This window comes from Cupressus sempervirens, chromosome 4, assembly GCF_028749045.1.
Source record: "Cupressus sempervirens isolate cs-2001-9-10 chromosome 4, ASM2874904v1, whole genome shotgun sequence".
NCBI classification, from domain to species: Eukaryota; Viridiplantae; Streptophyta; class Pinopsida; order Cupressales; family Cupressaceae; genus Cupressus; species Cupressus sempervirens.
In genome coordinates, this window is record NC_143121.1 from 844,817,091 (window position 1) to 844,840,834 (window position 23,744).

The following is a 23,744-nucleotide window of genomic DNA, read 5'->3' on the forward strand; positions in this document are numbered from 1 at the left end:
ACTTTGTCTGTAGCTTATACTTTGTTCTTAATTCGCAAAATAGTTAAGTTATTCTTACTTTTAGGAGTCCTTGTGCCCTAATTGTAAAGCTTTTCCATATAGAAGTACGACCAGACTTAGAGCCAAACTGGTACATTTTTAGCTAGCTTTTGAGTTAGTGAAGGCTTATCGGTATCACTGTTTCCAGCTCTTGATAGAAGTGTAGTTAGAGATTCACCTTTCCCATTACTCTCTCTACGAGTAGGTGAATTCTTTCTTGAAAGATAAGAAGAAAGGATATTGGTAACACCCATTTTATAAAATCTCTTGACTTCTTGCTTACCTTGAGTTGATCCAAGGAACAGTGAGAAGGGGGAGCCTTCCCTTTAAGGTAGGAGAGACTCTATCTCACATGCTGTGGTTGGTCATCCTATTTTGTGATTAGATTTTTACCCAAAATTGTTGGTTGCAAAATATCCACCCGACATAGTGTACTCCCATTATGCACAAAAATACATGATTTTCCATACTAGGCAAAATTGCATAGAAATTGCATGAATAGAAATAAATATCCCATGAACACAAATATTCAGTTGCAAGCTTAAACAACTACTCAACTCTCAAATGAAGGAGAATTCTTCTCAACCTCAAATGATCACTCAACTCTAAATGATCCACTAGATTATCCACTCAACTTTGGATGATGAAATAACTAGCACAAGCCTCAATTTATGGTATTTTTTGCGCCTCTTGAAAATCTTAAATGAAAAACACATGGCCATCAAGAAAAGAAGCATATAGCTAATAGAGGACTCTTCAACATTCTAAAAAGGGCACCTAAGGTGGTGCCTCTTCAATTTTCCAAACAGAATGCAAACTGGGCTGCATATTACAAACTCATGGACTTAGTACAAATACCCAAGCCTACATAATCATACAAATCCAATTACATAAATAAGCATTGTCATACTAAATGCATTATGTATGTAACATTTGAGTTAGGAGTTGCAGCATTCCCAATTTCATGTTTGTATACTATATTGAATCCTAATGTTGTTAATAATTTTACATATTTTGAAGTATTTTGTACCACAATTGTGAGATACCTTAAACATGTTGGTAATACAAGTACCTTGAAAATCGACCTCAATTGATTAATTCTTTGAATTTTGTAATGTTGATAAGCTATTTGATATTAAATATGTTTTAACACATGTTTACAACAATTATTTTTCAGTAAAATATTATTGGAAAAATAATAATTTTCATCATGTTGGTAGCTTGGATCTACATTTATATAATCCTTTTCTAAAAAGTGACGTGATATTCAATTTCATCTTTGAAATTCCCAATGTCTAATATATCTTACGTGGCAGGTCAAAGAGAGGGTGGTAAGTAAGCAAGAGGGTATTCAGTTTGCAAGGGAACATGGTTGCATATATCTTGAATGCAGTGCCAAAAATTGCATCAATGTAGAAAATTGCTTTGAGGAGCTTGCGCTAAAGGTATACTCACCTTTATAGAATTAATGATGCTTGTTTTGGTCATTTGTTGAGTTGTGCATAGCTCTCTTCTGTCATGCCTATATGTGAGTGGTTTATTTGGCACAATAAACGAAAAGGAATTTGGTCTGTGCCAGATGTCCTGATAAGCACTCATATGGAAAAATGCAAAATAATGTTGAAAGATAAGGGAAAAGAAAACACAACAAATTATTATTTTTTTATTGTGAAATAATTCTCTCTTCCTTGCCTTTGAGTGATTCTTTTCATTTGATATTATAACTGAAACTTCATGACAACATAAAACACAAAATTGATCTCAACAAACTGGCTAGTCACTTTGTGGTCTCATGAAAAAGATTTATATAAATAGAATTCATGGACGATCCATAATATGTGAACCATATAACTGTAAACTGAAAAGTATCATTTAAGAGCTTTGTGGTGAACAGCAATATAAAACATTGTCTTCATACATCAAACACAGTTTAACACTTAAGACCCCAATATCAAGTTTCTTACCATAAAAGAGGTCAGATTTTTTTACAAATTTCGATATCGCTACTGCAGGTTGGCCCTTTGCAAATTTTGTATACAAAAGGAGAATGAAAATAAATTTTAAAAGATAAACAGCATTGAAGTGTAAGTAACTTAGTAAACATAAAAACTTAACACAGTGAATTGTTATATGAATAAATGAAAACATCGCCTCAACATTGTTTTTTGTTTAGGCAGCTGTTTGAACCTAGAAGGTTATAGCATTGATCATCAGCCAATGTTGAGGTTAATGGTAGACCTAGCACCAAACACCCTCGTCCAAATAGCTAAAAGGTGATACCAGGAGTCTCCAATGCTGGATGTTGAACCATTCCATCTTCCCATGTCTCTCTGGAAGTGGAAGTTTATTTCTAGATATAATAAACCCAAAGTTGTTCAGTACTGAATGCTAAAAGTTGTAGACTTGTAGTATACATCCTTTCACAGTATCACATAAATCAATCTACAATGTTTCAGATTATGCAGTTGTTACTTATGGGTCTCAAAGTTGCAGGGACACAGATACTGCCACAGATATGGATAGGGTATCAGATATGAATATGGCCATTTTGAAGATTCTAATATGGATACAGCTGGATACAACATTCATAAAAAATACTCAGTTATATCTATAACAAGTTTTCTATGTTTTAAGAAGAGATTTTCATTACTTCAAAACCAATATAGACAATTAATTGTTACATACAATATTATAAGCTGATTAAAAAATTTATAATATGCAAAATATAGTAGATTTGCACTGGAAGATAACTCAAAATATTGGGTCAATGGAATATAAAAACATTTCATTTGTCTTTCTAATTTGGTATGTATTTTGTTTATACCCAAAAAAATGAAAAACTGCATGATTGATGCTTTTAAAAAAAACTAATTCTAGAAAGATTTATGCCAGAGTTTTTGAAAATCAAATCACACAGTAGATGGAATCATTAGAAAACCATAGTTTTTATGTGGGTATGGTATCCCACATGTATCTGTACTGTATTGTATCTATATCCAGCAAGGATAAAGGGACACATATACTTTGGGAGGGGCAAAGGTGTGTCAACTACTTTGAAATGTCTATATTCTTGTGTTTTCTTGGTACTTTTTTCCAATTTCTGTGCGCTCAAATCTACACCATAGCTCCCTGTGTCAGGACATTGATTCTTGTATATATCAATGCAGACAACCTCCATAGTATTTTGTTTTCTGGAATGCTATTCAGATCACAATCAAATTTCATTCAGAGACTATAGGTTTATAAGTATGTTTGAATAATATGCCTGAAGGCTACTCTCTCTATATATATGTACCTGAAAGGCTTATATACTCACAAGTGACTTTCCTGAATCTGGTTTGAAGACTCCTTTGAAAAGGTGTTAACAAAGTTTTGAAGCAACAGAAAATAATACAAGGTTTAACCATGTCAGAATGGAAACCAAGAAATCTATTTATAGCAATGAGTAATATGGCTTTTCACTGTGAGCAAGCGTTAAACAAATAAATTACTGATAAGTAGGATATCAAAGATAAAATATTTTCAAACTAAGCTGGAATAAATCTAAATATGTTTCCAATGTCAATAGCACCTATAACAGAGATAAAGAAAATATATTTTTATAGATTACTTATTTCACAGTAATGTCATTCATTGATGTTTTCATGTCTAAATTTTCTGGAGAATTGCCCTTTGTGCTTCTGAATTCCAGAGGAAGAGTGAGAAGATTTATTAAACTGACTTGGATAGTGTCCCTTGGTGATTTTGTATCAATCTAGTGAACTGAAACAAATCCCTCATTCAAGTCCTTTGGCTTTGTAGTAATCACCCTTCTAATCATAACAATGTGGAACTCTTAAATATATTTGGGTAATATGTCTTCCCTTCACAAGTTTATAGACAATAACATGCATTGTTTCCTGATTTCCACGGTACAATCGTGCACAATTTAGAAAGTTCCCTGTTTGAAGTACATCCACTTAATCTTTGGTGAGTTGTGTCAAACTGGATAAAGTTTTCTAAAAATAATTCAATCAACTCTTTCCACTTCCAGTTAAACACAAATGGTTTATTCAAAATTTGAGAAGATGCCAAATAACTTTCCTATCATACAAGAGCATGCCTAGACATCTCGATTGACACAAGATAGATCATTTAAGATATCACTAGCTTTATGAACACCAGAATGAATTTCCATTTGATTTAGGAATGAGCCAAAATTTAGAGTTCATTTGTTTATAAAACTATTTAATATCAATATTTTTGTTTCCAATTTTACTAGAGTTTACTCTGAATTTGTAACTTAGCCTGTTTTTGTCTTATTTCTTCCAAGAATGTTTTTCAATTATATGCATCTTCTCCATTGTCATCATGACCAAGAGCACATGCCATGATTCTCATGGAAGACCAGTCTTTGTTGATTCACTCTTGTTGGTGATTCATATGCTTTTTCTGCTCATTAACCCAATTCTGTTTTTGCATCACCTTCATGTAGGTATCCAAGGTGGTCACTTTTGTATTTAGACTTGATTCTCACTCTTTATTTCATTCACAAGTAAGAGATTCTTGGGCTGTAAGGACACAATGCTATGTTCTTTGCAGATTGGATTGCTGTAAGAGATGTTTTCCAGAATCTCATTAGAAATTTGTTCCAATAACAAAATGATTTGTTACTACCACAGGTTAACTGTAAAAAATATCAAACAACCAAAATTAGTTACTGTTTAACTTAAGCTATTCGATTGATAGTTAAAAAGGATAGAATGTTGTTCAAACATAAACTGTGGAAATAAGAACAGATTCAACAGGGATCACGTTCATCTTGGAAAACCCTCGGGTGGGAAAAATAGTTGGTAGTAGTTGCTCATTTGCCATGTCAAAACCCAGCCATGTGGATGTGAAACTTTGTAAAATTAATTGTGTATACCCATGAACTGTAGTGACTGTGTAAACCTACCATTTATAACTAATCTGAGAAAGTAAAACTCAGTTTTCCCTTTGTCAAAATTCTATTGAAGCTTGTTTTTAAATGTCCCCAGATATTTTCACCATACTTAAAGATCTTTTAAAATTCCAAACAATTCTATGTATAGGAGTTGGTTGGGTAATTACTAATTTCAAAAAAATCTGAGTCGTTGAAATTTCAGGTTGTTGGGGATTCCCATCCAGACATGCCATCCTTCCCATCTCCGCCCTTTCTGTGTCCACTGGGTTGTTGGATTTCATCCTTGCAGCATACCCATCCACCAGATCCCAACAGTCTAGCCTGGAACCTTGTAAAATTTGTACCTATAAGATTTGCCAGCTTGTCGGAGCTATCAGAGATGCCCTGCCTATCATCCACACCCGGAGGCCTGAACCTTGCAGTCAAATGTGACCAAGTTTTTTGTGCCCAGAGTTTTAGTACATGTGCCAAGCGAAGCTTCTTATGAGAATTTGAAACGATTCCCTTCACGTATAAGCATGGAAGGCATTCCATTAACTCTTGTCAACTCACGCACCTCAAGAATAAGTAGAGCCCTTGTCATTGAGCTAAGAGACCTACGGGAATATCTATCATAGATCTCAGAGAATTGTAATTACTTATGTGATAGAAAAGAGAGAAGTAAATTTGAAAATGTACAGTTGTCATGCTAAGACAGCTATTGTCAATAAAAGGTAGGGTCCATTCCAACGTCTCTTGAGTGGTGATTGCACAAGCTCACTGAATTATTTGAAAGTTAGGATGCTAGTATAGTTTTCTTGTTGATCCTCATGGAGGGACCAACCTGTAAAATCATTTTTGATAGTGATAGGTTCTTTCTCAATTTTTCACCGAGCTTGGGTTTCTCTAGGGTAAATTGGGTTTCATCTTTTCTTTTTTTGTTTGCTTTGCATTCACTAAGCTTAGTAAATTGTAACATTTGTTACAGCACTTTGACATGTTTCTTTTCTAGGAATCAGCCATAAATACAGGATTAATATCATATTATAAATCCATTTATATTGTTTAACTAAGTCTGTTATATTATGGGGAAGGTGTAAATGAAAAGATCCATTTTGGTTAACTATCAATGGAATATCCATGTAATTTACAAATCACATATAGGTGCAAATAAGAATGAGGATACGAACTCCCTAAGAATGGAGGAATTTGTAAATCCCATAGTTGCATTCATTTTGAATGGGGTATAAGAACATATACTATATCATCTAATTCCCAAGATTTGCATTAATTTCATTTTCAGATGGCCTATCAACAATAAGGTCCATAAGGGTTAACTGTTGTTTGTAGAGAGGCTCATGGTTTCTCAGGAAAAAATATTGGAAAGGATGAAAAATGTTTACCATCCCAAAGAAATGATAATCTACATAGTTTATTTTGGATAACTTGTGTAAACTTTTAGTTGAACTGCAGGATGCTGGCTATCCGGAAAACCTTCCCTAAAAGATAAGGGATGCTAGCATTTTTCCTCAATCAATCAAAAATATAGGAAATGAAGGAATTGCACTCACATAATATATATGTATGATATTAAAACACTGTCATGTTCAATTATGCACTGCTCAAAATTTTTCAAGTGTATCGGTGACAAGACAGGCAATTGAGGAGATTTTAGTATGCAGTGATATCCTTGGTGAATTAGAGAGTGTGGTTGAGGAGTTGGATACAAAAGAGCCTACATGTTTGATATTTACCATTGCATTTGTTAATTCGACGTATACAAAGGTTTTGGTAAATTTGCTAACAGTTTCTGATAGAACAGTTTGAAAGTCAAGACGGTTTTGTGAAATCGAGGTCATGGTCAGTTGTAACATTTTGTTGGTTTCATTTATGTATTGGAAGGTCCACTTTGAACATTTATGTTCACAATTTTCTATGTAAGTGGACTGCAAATGAAATCCAAGTTTTTTTAAGGTAATTTTGGTAATATGTTTTAGGGTTACCCCACTGACTTAGTGTTTGTAATATAAGAGTGATAAGAGTAAGTGGTTGAAAAGATGATTGTAGTAGTGATCTTAATAGTAAAGAGCTTTTGATTGGATTGGTAGAGCAGTGGATCTGAGCATAAAGTGTCTCTATCATACAGTACGTGTCATTTTGAGAACTATGTTTGAGATTGACTACTTGTGACTTGGAAAGTTATTGACAAGGATACCTTTAATAGTGTGAGCAGGATCCTAACAGATTTGGAGTGAAAATTCTTTAGCAGAGCGATTTCTGAAAAGGAGATATAAATCCTCTAGCGAGGTAGTTCCTATCAAAACTTCTTATTAGCTTGTAACAAGGCTAAAAACACTTCTAATTGGGTGTACCCCTAATTGGGTGGTGTATAAAATCCTAACAGGGAAGATCTTATTAGTAAACTACTGATATTTTGGGTGATAATTCCTAACATGGTTTTTCCTTTACTCCCAAGGTTTCCACGAGAAAATATTGGTGTCATATTGCATATGTGTGGATACTGATTTAAGTTACTTTATTGTTGATGTGTTTCATATGCATGTTAAAGTTTATTATGAATGTTATTAGTTATGATGTAAGTTTTGGTTTGAAGTTTCGCCTGAGTAATCTTTAACCATTCCATATTAACAGGAATTACACTCACATAATACAGAGGTATGATATTCAAATGCTGCTGTGTTCAGCTATGCTGGATTAATGATTTCAATGGCATTAAAAACAATTTAAAATATTTCTTTCCATGAAAACCAAGTTCCTAGCCACCTTAGGTTGACTATCCAACTATTAACATGTATCTCTAACATTTGAGGTTACATCACAAACACAAGAACTCAGGCTATGAAATGAACTACAGTTTTGACATTAAATACTTTCACTTCTCGCAATACTAACATAATAGGAACAAAAAAATGCTTTGAATCACATTGACCAGAGAGGCTGACAAGCCCTTCCTTGACCTAACAAGGGAAAATATATGATCTGAAACATCTGTATCTGTTTTACAAGTGTGCAAACTTAGTTTTCTGCAACAAGTAATAGCCAATGTGTGCCTTTTATCCTGACATGATCATGGTGTGATATGGTCCATTCAACATGCCTTCAATTGTCTATATATTGGATGTTTCATAAACATTATATAATTAGGATGGCCTCATCTCATTTATCAATCATCAAACTATACCTATAATCAGTAGCTAACATCCACCCAAGATTATCAAAGTCCATTTCTCCAATTCTTTTGTGAGAAATACCTATCAATTTCTACTGATCACCATGAATGCCAGATCTCCAAAATATTTATATTCTCTCGAGGAGAACAAGGGAAAAATGGTAGCATTCCATCACTTTTTGTCATAATCAATGCTCAATACTTAACCAAAATGATATGCACGGAACAATTCAAGATCACAAATGCAATAAACACAATTACAATAACAAATCACTACAACTACCTAAAATTTTGCATAGGCATTGTATCCAATCTCTGAGTGGATAGCTAAGCTGAGGTGGGAATTTCTTTTCCTTGAAGGGCCAACCTTCATTAAAATCCCACTAGGTCTTAGCAGCCATGTATAACATTCAGAGTTTCAACAAGAAAGTCAAAAGTGTTTGATAGTACAATCTCCAATCAAGTCAAATTTGTCTGATAGTATAATCTCCAAAAATACAAGTATGTAAAGATGTAACCATTTTCAAGAGAACTTCGTCAATTGCAACCCAATATAGATCTGTTAGAATGCATTACAATTAGCTCATGTGCGTATGTATATTAAAAAGTTTTTTTTTCATGCATTTGGCAGTTGCACCAATTTATCATCTGAGAAACACTATATTAAAAACAGGAGAGGTGGGGATCACAAACTATAAAACACCAATTTCAAATTCTAAGGCACCAATCATGTAGACAAGAATCTAGAATGCCATTGCGGGATTAGAAATTTCCTCTTCCAAGCAGATGAAACCATCTTTACAATCTGCATATAAAGTCTACCTGGAACAATACAAAAATAAACAATTAAAATATAGTAAGTAAAATTCTCTTTACCCACTTCCATTATGGTTTCTGTGAAGTTTTGTTACTTCCTGTGGGACCAAAGAACAAAAGATTAGAAGAAAATATACCCACATAATAGTGATCTAAGATATGCCAAAAAATGTAAAAAGAGTGTTCTCTTTTGTAGGATTATCGATTTAAATGTTTGCAATGGCTTTTAAGGATGGTCTTGTATTTCCTGTGAAATTTACTACCCAATTAGGAACACTTTTTATGTAATCTATTATTTTACATTACAAACTCAAGAATTTGAGTTATGAGTTTTTCCATATTTTTAAGTCGAACACACTTATATCTCAACATTAACATAAAACCAGAAAACATCCTTTGGTTGATTTCCTTCTCTTGGAGATTTTCCAACAAAATTAGCATTACAATTAGCACATTGTTAAACGGCATCTTCATAATAAGTATACTGAAGAACATGCTGTTTTTAATAGCCTCAAGTTTAGATTTTTGTCTAAGAATTTCTAGTCTCTAAATGATTCAAATATCTCGATTTCAATCTAATCTCCCATAGTTGAAGTTTATTGTATTTAGAGTTTGTCATATTTTTTATTTATGTGTTTGAAACTGATCATAATGCTGGTTTTTTTTAAATTAATAACTTTAATTTTTTATTATTTTGACTTAAGGGCAACTTCATTTGTATGTGATACAGATTTTGGACACTCCAAGCTTATTAGTAGATAATGTGGCTGGAAAAAGAGGCAACATCTTTATACAAGAGCAACCAACTGACGGATGGACAGATTCCTGTTGCTGATTTCTAAGAGCTTCATTGTAGGATTTAGGAAGCTATACATAAAATTTGTCCAAAATATTATAAAATAGTACAAGAATTAACATAATGATGCATAACTGTTATATATTAAGATAAAAAAAAAACTGTTGAGGTCTAAATGGCTTCTTCAGTGCTCATTGTAATCTTATTAAATTGTCAATAATATATTTTTTATTTCACTTATGGAATAGTTGCATGCATTTTGGATTAATTTTGATAGAACCACACCTTAGAATACGTCAACAAGAAACCTTTTGGTTGCCTAAACTTTTATTTAGTAGATCTAAGTTGTATTATTTGTTCTCTCATGGGATAGTTGTGTTCATTTTGATCAATTCATTAAGAATTACACACCTTGGAGTACTTCAATAAGAAACCTTTTGGTTGCCTAAACTTTATTTAGCACAATTTAGATGTAATTAAATCATTACCTTCCTTGATAACATACACTAGAAACAAGTTTTGCCATCTAGAGTCAAGAATGTTAATTTCAATTTCAGATACTCTGTCAATAATGAGATGTGTAAGAGACGCCACCTGCCTTTGGATACAACGATCAAAGAATTTAAACTGGGTAGCATCCAAGAAAACATTTGTCAACTTTTTTTTTAATAACATACATTATTTCTTTATAATGTGTTATTTTTGTTCGAACTACTTATTGTGGTCTATTCACTAACCCTTTAGCAAAAGATCACAAATGTTTCCTTTTGTTTAGCCTACGAATGTTGTGACGAAATTAATACTTTGTTAAAGCTATAGCATCATAATAAATATCTCTTAAAAAAGTGGTGTTTTTATTGTTTAAAGTAATTTTAATTTTTAAATAAAAAGATTAAATAATAAAATAAAATTAAAGTGTTGAATCAATTTTTTTAAATATGGGAAACATGATATTATATTTTATTGATGTGAGATTTCTTCCCCCACAGTATGCTGAATCAAATATTCAATGTTTTGAGATTAAACATCAACTTCTCAACACTCTTTCTGTTGTGATGTGGAGCCTAATCAGACTCAAAGGTTTATTCGGCACGGTTTCCTTTTAGATTATGTTTTGGTGTGATGTGAAAATTGGTTCTTGCAACGGTATTGAGTTGTAAGGGATTACAAATTGTAATTAGGTTGTAATCATTGGATCATAATAATATTGGACTTGTTGTTGGTGGACGTAGTCCAGAGATTGGGTGAACTACATTAAATCTTGGTGTCTTGTGTTCTTTTTTATGCGATCTATTATTTTTTGATATTGTTTATATTTGAATGTAATTTTTATTTCTGTTCGTAGTTAAATCCTAACAAGTGGTATCAGAGCCAGACAGTCATCATTTTTTTCTAGCTAGACCGTCGTCATTTTTTTTTTTTTAGCAATCCTCTGCTGGAAGGTCTCACGGTTGAGTCAGAGCGATGGCAAACGAGAGTAAGCTAAGGGCTGACAAGTTTAATGGGTGGAACTTTCAGTTATGGAAGATGTAGATGGAGTACTATCTCTATTAAAAGGATTTATGAAAGTTGTTGGAAGGAAAAACTAAAAACCAGGGAACTATGACAAATGAGGAATGAGAGATTTTAGACAGAAAGGCACTTAGAAGCATTCTATTATGCTTAGCACCATCAGTGACATTTAACATTACAAAAGCAAAAACGATGGAAGAGTTGATGAAAGCCTTAGCGAAATTGTATGAAAAACTCTCCGCTTCAAATAAGGTATTTCTCATAAAGCGTTTATTTAATATGAAAATGAAAGAATGTGGATCTATTGCAGATTATTTAAATGAGTTTAATACTGTTACTAGTCAGTTATCTTCTGTGGGTATTAATTTTGATGAAGAAATTAGGGCTCTCTTGATTTTGTATTATTTGCCTGAAAGTTGGAATGGCTATGAGTAATTTTGTTTCTGGATCTAATACCCTAAAATATGATGACGTGATCGGTGTTATTTTGAGTGATGAAACTCATAAGAAAACCTCGAGTGGATTTACATTAGGAAGTGCTTTGAACACACAAAGCAGAGGCAGAATGACTAAGAGAGGAAATAATTTTAGAAATTGTGAAAAATCAAGAGGAAAGCCAAAGGGGAGGAGGTCTCAATCCAGAGGACTGAGAGATTGCTGGTACTATAATAAAACATGACATAAGAAGAAAGATTGCTAGACTTGAAAGAACAATGAAGGAGATAAACTAGAAGGGAACAAGGAGGCAAATGTGGTAAGTAACAAATTCGAAGAGGATGTTTTGCTTTTGTCTTTAGAAAGTGTTGATAATTCATGGGTTTTAGATTCTGGTGCTTCATTTCATGCAACACCTCATAGAGGTTATTTTATTGATTATGTCCAAGGGGATTTTGGGCGTGTTTATTTGGGGGATAATGAACCTTGTTAGATTGTTGGAAAGGTAATAATTAAGATTAAGTTGCAGAATGAGAATTATTGGCTACTAAATAAAGTAAGACATGTTGCAAGGCTGAGTAGGAATTTAATTTCAATATGGCAACTTGGTGATGAGGGTTGTGTAGTTACTTTTAATGATTAAAATTGGAAGGTTTCAACAGGTTCCTTTGTAGTAGCAAAATGTGTGAAAATAGACACCTTATATCTTTCTATAGGTCATATTGTTCCTTCTACTTTGATTGTTTCAAAGAAAAATGAATATTCATGAACAATTGTTGAAGTTGAGTAGGGAGAAACAAATAGTTGATGTAGAGTCTGATACAGCGATGTGGCACAATAGATTTAGTCACATGAGTGAGAAAGGTATGAAAGTACTTCATTCAAAACAAGTTTTATCAGGTCTAAAATGTGTTAATATGGATTTCTGTGAACGTTATGTGTATAGAAAACAAAAAAGAGTGAGTTTTGTAAAGACTGGAAAGGAAAATAAAAGTGAGAAATTAGAGCTTGTGCATACAGATGTATGGGGACCGACTCAGGTATCTTCCCTTGGTGGCTCTCATTATTATGTTACATTTATTGATGATGCAACTAGAAAAGTATGAGTTTATTTTCTTAAACAAAAATTTGTTGTATTTCAAAATTTTAAGAATTGGAAATGCTTCATTAAAAATGAGACTAGAAAGAAATTAAAATGTCTCAGATTTGATTACAGTGGTGAGTATTGCAGTCATGAATTTGAAGATTATTGCTTCACTAATGGTATTCATAAAAATAAAATTGTTCGAAGGATTTCACAAGAAAATGGAGTGGTTGAGTGCATGAACAAGACTATAATGGAGTGTGCAAGAAGCATGAGGTTGCATAAAAGGTTGCCCTCAAACATGTGGGTGAAGGCTATCAATGTTGTTGTATATTTGATTAATAGAGGTCCCTCTACTCCTTTGAGGTGTGGTATTCTAGAGAAAGCATGGACTGGTAAAAATGTGAGTTATTCTTTTCTCAAAACCTTCAGTTGTAAAGAATTTTCTCATATAGATTTTGAAAATAGAACAAGCTAGAAGCCAAGTTAAAGAAATGTGTATTTGTTAGATATGACATTAATAAATTTGGTTATAGGCTTTAAGATTTTGAAAATCATATAATTGTAAAAAGCAGGGATGTTATATTCAATGAGAAAGTGTTGTATAAAGATATGTTGCAAGAACATGAGAAGAAAGAAGATGATTATGTAGTGCTAGATGATACCCCAAAAGCTAATGTTCCAACAATTTCTCCTGATCTGCAACAACTGCAACAAGAAGTACCACACACCGTAGTGAATATTAGATGGTCAACAAGGCTAAGTAGACCTTTAGAAATATTTTCTCCTTCTTTGTATTCTATTTTACTAATAGATGCTGGTGAACCTAAATGTTATGATGAAGCTATGTAGGTGGATATAAAAATTTTGTAGGGGTCTACAATGAAAGAAAAAATTAACTCTGCGCTAAAAAATAAGACATGGGATTTATGCAAGTTGCTTGCAAGTAAAAAGGTTTTACGTAATAAATGGGTTTACATGTTAAAAGAAGAGGATGGAGGTAAAAAAAGATTTAAAGTCAGGTTAGCAATAATGATTTTGATGAGATATTCTCTCCTGTTGTTAAAATGACTTCTATTTACACTATCATAAGTATTGTGGCTATTAAAGATTTTCATTTGGAGCAGCTTGATATTAAAACAACCTTCCTTCATGGTGATTAAGATGAAGAGATTTATATGGCACAGCCACAGGGATTTGAGGTCAAAGGTAAGGAGAACTTAGTGTGCAGATTGAAGAAAAGTTTATATAGTTGAAGCAAGCACCTCGAAAATGGTATCTGAAATTTGATAGGTTTATGCATGAGCATGGATGCAATAGGTGTCATTCAAATCATTGTGTTTATTTTAAGAGGTTGTATGATGGCATCTACATTATTTTATATTTATCTGTTGATGATATGCTTGTAGTTGGGTCTAACATGGATCATATTAAGGGGCTGAAATGAAAGTTAGCACATGCATTTGCTATGAAAGATTTGGGGGTAGCAAAACAAATCTTTGGTATGAATATTTGCAGAGATGGGAAGAACAATAAATTGACTTTATCTCAAGTTGATTATATTGAGGTGGTGTTACAATGTTTCTCTATGGAGAATGCTAAAGCTATCAACACACTTTTACCTAGTCATTTGAAGTTGACTAAGGAGATGAGTCCCAAGTCACAAGAAGAGGAGGATAAGATGTCCAAAGTACCTTATGCTTTAGTTGTAAGAAGCTTGATGTATGCTATGGTATGTAAGAGGCTAGATATTGCACATGCAGTGAGAGTCATTAGCAGGTATATTAGTCATCTAGGAACTGAGGATTGGATGCAGTCAAATGGATTCTTAGATATTTAAGAGGAACATCTAGTAAGTGTTTACACTTTGGGGACTCTACTATTGGTCTACAGGGATATGTTGACTCAGATTTTGGAGAGAATATTGATACCAAGTGGAGTACTACATGTTATGTATTTATTGTTGGTGGGGCAGTTGTGTGCTCCGTTTTTAGGTTATAGAAGTTTAATGCTTTGTCTACTACAGAGGTAGAGTATGTTGCTACTATAGAGGTAGCCAAGGAGATGACATGGGTTCAGTTCTTCATGGAAGAGTTGGGAAATCCACAGAGGGATAACTATTTGTTCACAAATAGCCAGAGCGTCATTTATCTTGCAAAAAATTTAGCTCTGCATTTATAGACTAAGCACATATATTTGTGGTACCATTTCATTTGGTCAGTTTTGGATGATGGACACTTAAAGCTGAAGAAGATACATATAGATGATAATCCAACAAATATGTTTACCAAGGTAGTCACAAGGGAGAAGCTGACCTCCTCTTCAGCTTCGGTTGGTTTTCTAGATTGAATAGAATAAAAGAACAAAACAGTCCATGGTGGTTTGATATATTCCAATGGGAGCTACAGGTTTAGCAGTGCTATGATCAGTCTCCAAGTGGGAGGTTATTGTTGTGGGGTTTGATCAGTCTCCAAGTGGGAGATTGTTGTGATGTAGAGCCTAATTAGACTCAAAGGTTTATTCAGTGTTGTTTCCCTCCAGATTATTTCTACGTGGGTTTGGGGGCAGTGCCCCTAAGACGGGATCAAGGGGTAGCACCCTGGTGGGGTTTTAGGGCAGCACCCTAGGTGCGCTCCCTATCATAGTATAGGGTGGGGTCAAGGGGCAATGCCCTCGCGACCTTATATTGTAAAAGGTGTCGACTACTATTTTGATATTATTCTAGCCCTAATTTTGTAAGTGGCAAAAAAATTGTATAAAAAGGCTTTAAGGTTAGGGTTTTTCATAGGTGTGATACGAAATTGGTTCTTGCAGTGGTATTGAGTTGTAAGGGATTACGAGTTGTAATCAGGTTGTAATCACTGGATCATAATAATATTGGACTTTTTGTTGGTGAACGTAGCCTAGGGATTGGGTGAACCACGTTAAATCTTAGTGTCTTGTGTTCTATTTTATGCGATCTATTATTTTATGATATTGTTTATATTTTCATATATTTGTTATTTTTGTCCATGGTTAAATCCTAACACTTTCGATATAAGGTCATCTCTCCCACTAAGTTTGCAAAGTAAGATCATAAGATGACTTTCTCAGTTGTGGACATCACTTAATTTTTTGATATGATATACTAGTTATCACAAAGGGACTTACATTATTAATCCAATGGATATCAACTATTTGTATTTCAAAAGATTTGGCTTCACAATGGACAATAAGGATATAGTTTGATTTTCCAACTTCCACTTTAACTTCAACTTAAAACTAAACTCCTACTTCTAATTATGAATGCAAGGAGTCATGGATGACTTGAACTCTACTAGTTGTGATGTCACTACCAATTGCATCCATCTAGTGCAAACTTCCAATGAACACTTGTATGATTTTCAAATCAATATCCCCTTTTCAACACCATCAAATGGATGCAAACAAAAGATTCAATATTAGTTGAAGTTAAATACTTTCAATCATCATCTTAAAACACAAGGCATTGCTACCATCAACAACAAGCTAGTGGCATGGATTTTTTTAGTCAATCAAGTAAACATCCACAACTCTTTAATCTAATTATACTCCAAGTGAAAGGTTGAGAAAACCATGCAACACTGCAAAGAAAAATTAAGTAATTCACCATGAAGAATCAACAATAAATCATTCATTACTTGAAAATGCATCATAGCAACAATCTAATCAAGTATTTTCCTTATCTAGCCTATTCTAATCTACTCCTAGCTTTGTAGCTTTTAATTCCACCACTACTTGCTCTCTAATGAGTCCAACTCTTTATAAATGAGGAGGTGTTGGCCTTTAATAGCTATTCCAATACAAACGAAGGGCCAAGATTGATCCGTACAAATCCTAATTAGGGTTTCCAAATTTATAACCAATTACAAGAAGGCACCGAGTCATGGGTCAATAAGAAAATTACAATAAGTTTTGCAACCAATGAAAAAATGAGACACTTGCATGATTTGATTGACTTTGCTTGGAAATGAAATTTTCTGATTGGAGGACACAACTAACTATCACCTTGTCATCCTTGTCTTGTAGATCTATTTAATCCTTTATTGAAGAGAAAATATCTCTTGATTAACTTTGTATTTCTAATTTTGATTAACTCTTTTGAAACTATCAACTCCTCTTGAATATGACTTTGATGACCTCCATGAATTCATCTTTTGAGTTTTATCCATTCTTTGAAATCTTTCCTCATGATATAATTTGAAATTGATTGTAGTTGATTGCATTTGTGGAATGGATAAGGTTGTCCTCTTATCCACCTCGATCTTCATCTACACTTTCATTTTAATTTTTCTTGGTCTAGTCCAATACAGTATTGGTGTCCAATTTCCCATCATAAGGGACAACTTCTATAACAGGCTTTGAATTTCCCCTAGACAACACTCTCAACAACCTTTCTTCATCTTGGTCTTCTTCATTTTCTAGGTTAGGGTTTGGTGCTACTACTTCATCATCACTTACATCATCAAGATGTACTCCTCTCCTCTGGGCTATCTCCACAACATCTAATCATTGGTTGCTAAATGATCCTCTAGGTGCCGAGCGATTCCTTTGGTTGCTAAGCTCCTTTTCTTGCTGAGTGATTTCTTTGGATGCTGAGTTTGGAGTTGCTTCCAAGTGATTCCTTTGGGTGCTGAGTTTGTATGGATGTCGAGTGCTAGTTTTGAAAAGCTTTTACTTGCCAAGTAATCTATTTTTGGTTCCAATTTGGGCCAACTTTGCTCGCATTTAATTTTGGTATAAGTAATTAATATTTGTTGAGAGTTGACTTGTGGCTTTTCAATGTTCTAGAATCTTTTGTATGCCATTTTGGATACATTTTTAGGAAGTCTAGGATTGAGTTTTAGGCAGTTTTAGAGAGGATTAGAGAGCAAAGCTAGAAGGTGTGAATCTACTACAAGATCTTGGATTTGAATGCATTTGTATCTAGTCGTAACCCAGAAGGCCTTATAGCTAGGCATGTATACTATTCACTTGGTGAATCAATAAAATATCTTATTCTATCTCCAAATAGGGAACTAGGGCACACCCAGCTATCTAGATCAACTTGCAAGAGTCAACACAGCAGAAAACACAACACAAATACAGTGCCAAGGAGAGAGAACAAGATATTTTATTGATTCACCAAGTAAACAACATACATGCCCAACTTCTTAAACTTTCCTTCTCACCTGTGAACTTGAGCTTGATCATCTCCTTATAGTATGCACTTCAAATTTTGATCAAGCCACTTGAATCTCCCCATTACCTTCCTTTCTCAATAATTTCCCTTGAAAAACAAGAAGGAAAGAGGCATTAAGCTTATGTGATGATAGTCAAATACAAAATGAATCTTAAAATTTCCACAAAGAATAAATAAGATCTTAATATGATTTCTTTGAATGTCTTGATGGAAATCCTATTACATATTGATTAATTTACCCTGCTTATAAGATTTGGATTTATTAATACTTGCCATAGGCTAAGTACTATTGCATTACTCTTTGAATTCCTTGACTTAAGTAATGATTAAAATCATAGCTCTGAACCAATTAGAAATTATCTTTTTAATTATTTACTACACGTATTTTATTTCTCTTAATCTCATTTTTGTTATGACATTATAGTGACAAAACACTTAGTTATTATTTAGCAAAGAACAATGCAAACCTAATACATAGTGCATGTCAAGTGATCAGAGCGAGCCGAACAATGAGTGTGAGCCGAGGGATCAAGGCATGCTAAGTGTAATTGTGCAAATAGTACATGTTGAGTAATATGATTAGTCAGTGTCGAGCACTAGTATGTGTTGAGTCACTCTATTATCGAGCATCCTATATGTGCTGAATGATTTAGGTGTCAAGCAACCGTAAGTGTCGAGTTATTCAAGAGTCAAGTATCAGCATAAAGAGCACAATGAAGGTCGAGCATCAGAGCCTATTGATGCCGAGTGAATATTTTTTAGTAGAGATGTTTGTAATGACACAAACTACTATGCAAACCATTTTTGGGCTGACATAATCATGAATTTATGATTATAAGAGATAAGTATGGAGTCATATTACGAATCCCTATACAATGAATGCAACCAATCAGATTTAGGGAAGCTTAAGGTGGCAATATGGATCAATTACAATCATTGGTTTTGACCTAGCCTATCTCCACTAATGCCTATTTAAGGAAGGTAAACCCTAAAGATTTTATTTAAGCACGAGGAGATGAATGCTAAGAGTTCAAAGAGCATTCATAGTGGCTATGATGGTTGTGACAGAGTTATACAAAGCAGAATCAGTCTAAGAGGAATAGAGACAAACAGTGAGAAGTTTACGAGGATAGATCTAATCAGAAGGATCAAGAGACAACTAGTAAAGCGAAGATTTGACATCAAGCAGCAAGGTGCTAACTGAAGGGTCATGTGTTGAATCATTCTAATAGGTGATACAGAGGAAATCTCTTAATAGAGTAATCCTAATAGACTATTGTAAATCTCCTAAGAGAGTGCTTGCTTAATTATGAGTTTGAAATCCTTTAGTCAAGGTGAGACTTAACAGTCTTCCAAGCCTTTAACAAGGAAGACCCCTTATAGGGTAGATCATAGTTTATGATTAAAATTTTGTAGCCATAATTGGCCACACTTTAGAACTACAGCAGTGAAGATTTGTGGGTGTCACACCCTAGTTTTACCTTCTCATTGGAGGTTTTCTAAGTAATAAATTTATTGTGTTGTGTTATTTACTTTATGCTATGGATGTGATTTATGTTAAGTTATTTCAATTTATATGTTAAGTTATGAGATGGATGATGGTGATGTGTTTAAGAGACAAAAGTTTTAAGTGTTGATTCCCCGCCCCCTTTCAGAACTTACTTTCCCATTGTTATTTTCAACAATTGGTATTAGAGCTTTGTTCTCTAGAAAGGAAAGTTTGATAACTTTGGAGGTAGGATCTTGAAGATGGAAGTCTACAAATTGGGAAAGACTATTGAGAACCAGAAGATCAAAATACAACTTGCCCTATATCAACTCAAGTAGGTAAGAGATGAATTGCAATATTCATTGAAGAGAAGAAAGGAATTGGTCATTCAATAGGATGACACTCAATACCAAGAAATAGACACTACTAGATTATTTGAGGATGAAAACTCAAAAGAGTCTGATGCAACAATTGCAGATCTGATGGAAAAGAGCAATGCCCTAAGTGAAGAAGTTAGGAATCTTAAAATAGAACAAGAAACTCAATCAATATTATTGTGTGAGACAATTGAACTAAAAAATAAAGTTGAATAAGATAGAGCCATGATTGAAGAAGACAAAAGACTTCTAGTTAATAGACTTGTGGAGAAGACATTAGATGTGCAAAAGCTTGCAGACATGCTTGATTGGATACAATGAATCAGCTGATGATTGCAAATCAAGAACTGAACAGGAAAGATATTGAGATTGTGATGTTTCATTTTGAGTTTACACCAGAATAATGGTAGCTGCTAGTAGCCATATGGTTGTTTCTTGGAGGTTGTACGGTTGCTCCTTGGAGGTCATACGGTTGCTTGTGGAGGTCATATGGTTTCTACATGGAGGTTGTACAGTTGCTTCTAGAGGCCGTATGGTTTCTACTTGGGGGTCATACGGTTGCTTTTGGAGGCCGTACGATTGCTTTTGTTATGCCAGGGGTATGAAGGAGCCACATGGTGAATGTAGAATGGGTTAGGAACAAGATGCCAAAACATGTATTTTCCAAACAATTAATGCCAGAGTAATGGAACCCAACGATATATAACTATATGTATAAATGAATCTATAACAAAGATGGTTTGTGGATTCACCAAATCTAAGAAAGTAATGTAGAATGGAATAGGATAAGGGTTTAATCCCACTAAAATTGAAAAGCCAAATAGGGAAGGTATTTCACTTTTGAAATGTAGAAAAACAGAGAATCCCAATGGGAATTCACATTACAAAAAAAATTCAGAATACATACCTAACAACTACCTACATCCTGTACTTAAATACCCATTAGGTAAAGCTTCTGAGGGTGTATAAAAATAGTCAACGATCACACCTACCAACAGAAACAAATAAATTAAAAATGGGTCCGAGATATATTAAATCAATCATCCCATTAACAAGGTTTAATTAAATACATTTATTTTATGGTGAGGACATTACAGTCCTCCAATCCCAAAATTTTCTTATCCTCAAGCAAATGTAAATCCGGTTGTAGGAAACCTTCCACAATCAGCTTTTTCAATTCTAAGTTAGGTACTAAGTAGATCTTGTTGTCGAAGTAAATGACACCATCAATAAATTTGTATAATTCATAGCATATATAGTCATCCATTAGCTAACATGTAAAAGTATTCTTGGAGTACTCAACCAATAGATGGGCCCGCCAATTATCCAAGGAATGGGGTGAGGTGTTGACTATCATGTTGTTACTTGTAGTGTCTAGGATCAAATCATGTTTAAAAATAACCTCCATCTTCTTGATTGTGACTTCCCTTGATCCTTTATTTGACATTCCTCTTAGCAACACCTTCTTGCCATCCACCTCAAATGAAAAGTCCATCCTTTTGAAACTTTGGGTGTATTAGTCAAGAGTTTCCAACCACTGGATGCCCAATATGATATCAATATCAACCAAACCAATGACAAAGAAATCATCTATCATGGTATAATTTCTCATGGAAATTTGTAGTCATGGGATCACATGAGTGCAAGGTAACAAGGTCCCTCCTCCAACCTTAACCTCAAATACTCCATGCTCAACTATGTACATGCCTTTAATAGTGACAAAAGTTGAATTAATGAAATTGAGTGTGGCACCACTATCAATCATGATTGGGACTCATTTCCATGAAGTGTTCCATGAATCTTAAAGATACCACTTCTAGTCCCTATAGTAAGGGTAGCAATGGGACCCACTTTTTGTATCAAGGCATTTATTCTCTCCTACTGGGTAATTTATTCATTAGTCACTATAGGTATTTGTCCTTCGTTGTCATTAGGCATCACCTCAATGTAATGAATCTTTCCCTTTCCAAGGCAATGATGACCAAGTCCCCATGGTTCTTTGCACATGAAACATAGCTTTTTCCCTTAGATCTCTTGCTAAGAATCTTCATAAAACTAAGGTTTTTTATGAATTAGCTCCTTATCTTTGTCTTCTTGTGGGGTTGGTGTTGGTGTAGCTGCATGAGTTTTGGAGGAAGATGTGTCCATGTCACGCATCTTTGTAATAGCTTCATTGAGTAGACATGGGTTGAACCCTTTGAAGCAGCCTCTCAAAGGTTCTCTTAGCCCATCCATGAATAATACAATTTGACATCTTTCAGAGATGTTTGTGACTAATACTAACAACCTTTGGAACTCAGTGATGTAGTTACCTATCATGCCCATTTTCTTTACCTGAGCTAGACCTTTGAGGTTTAGCTCAAGATCCTTCCCATCAAAATGGTCAACGAGTCTCTTAGTGAACTAGACGTAAGAGGTTACTTGGTCATGACTAATAGCGACCAAATCATGATGCTACCACTCATGTGCCACTCCTTCGAGATGAAGTTTTGTGAACTTGATTGCTTCTTCTTTGGGCATCAGATTGAGTTGGAAATAGGTATCTACCTTTAGAGCCCATGACTGTGCAATAATTTCTCCAAATCCATCAAATGGTGATAAGTTTACCTTTCTGATCTTTCTCTTGAGATCATCATTAAAATAACCGTGATTTCCCCACCATAATATCTCATTCTTAATGTCCTATGTAAGATACATCAACTTCCATATTCACATTTTGCCAATCTTCACAAAGTTTTTCTTGTATTTTTTGAAAAGTGTGTTCTCTTTCTTTGCACGATGCTTCTGTCCTTGGAAGGAAGATGGGTATCGAGGGTCGAGAGTGAGAGAGTTGAAAGTTTTCCCTTCTTGAAACCGAGTCATTGCTATACCCATTTTGTTCTCTTGCCATCTTTCCCTCGGATAATTTCTATAGTGTTTCTTACATCAACCTTTGGGTTCTATTCATTTGTATTTGGTTTTTGTTGAGCTCTCTTAAAAGATTCATGAGTTTTGCCATAGGATCCTGATGATCTTCTATTCTAGAAATGAGGTTATTTTGCCTTCTCCTTTGAGTATAAACTTGCATTCACTTCCATAGGCTAGTAGAATAAAAAAGCTCTGATGCCATTGTGATGTTTCGTTCTGGGTGTACACCAGAATAATGGTAGCTGCTAGTAGTCATGCAATTTGTTTTTGGAGGTCATACGATTGCTTCATGGAGGTTGTATGGTTTCTTCTGGAGGCTGAACGATTTTTACTTGGAGGCCATATGGTTGCTTCTTGGAAATTGTATGGTTTCTTTTGAAGGTCATATGGTTTCTACTTAGAGGTTGTACGATTACTTCTAGAGGCCATATGGTTGCTTCTTGGAGGCTGTACAATATGTTTTGTTATGCCATAGGGTATGTAGGAGCCACATGGTGAATGAAAAATGAGTTATGAACAAGATGCCAAAACATGTAGTTGAACAATTAATGCCAAAGCAATGGAACCCAAAGATATATAACTATATATAAATGAATCTATAACAAAGATGGTGCGTGGATTTTCTAGATCTGAGAAAGTAATGTAGAACAAGATAGGATGAGGGTTGAATCCCACTGAAATTGGAAAGCTAGATAGGGAATGTATTTCACTTCCAAAATGGTGAACAATAGAGAATCCCAACAAGAATTCATAGTACAAAGAAAATAATCCAAAATGCATACTTAACAACTACCTACATGTCGTACTTAAATACCTATTAGGTAAACCTTCTAAGGGTGAAAAAGATAGCTAACAACCGCATCTACCTATGGAAACAAATAAATTTAAAATGGGTTTGAGATATATTAAATCAATCAACCTATTAACAAGGTTTAATTAAATACATTTATTTTATGATGGGGACATTATAGAGATTACAACCTTGGAAACACATAA

The 23,744-nt window shown here is 34.1% G+C and overlaps 1 protein-coding gene across 5 annotated transcripts in view; it reads left to right on the forward strand.

Moving 5' to 3' along the window:
• Positions 1–9,984, forward strand: part of LOC149564026 (ras-related protein RABC1-like) — a 198,057-nt gene extending 188,073 nt beyond the window's left edge. For all 5 annotated transcript variants that reach the window (XM_089827133.1, XM_089827130.1, XM_089827132.1 and 2 more), the window contains 2 exons: positions 1,356–1,484; positions 9,679–9,984. In XM_089827133.1, coding sequence (XP_089683259.1) covers positions 1,356–1,484; positions 9,679–9,783 — 234 coding nt within the window. In that variant the 3' untranslated portion in view covers positions 9,784–9,984. The remainder of the gene's footprint in view (positions 1–1,355; positions 1,485–9,678) is intronic.
• Positions 9,985–23,744: the final 13,760 nt, after the last annotated feature.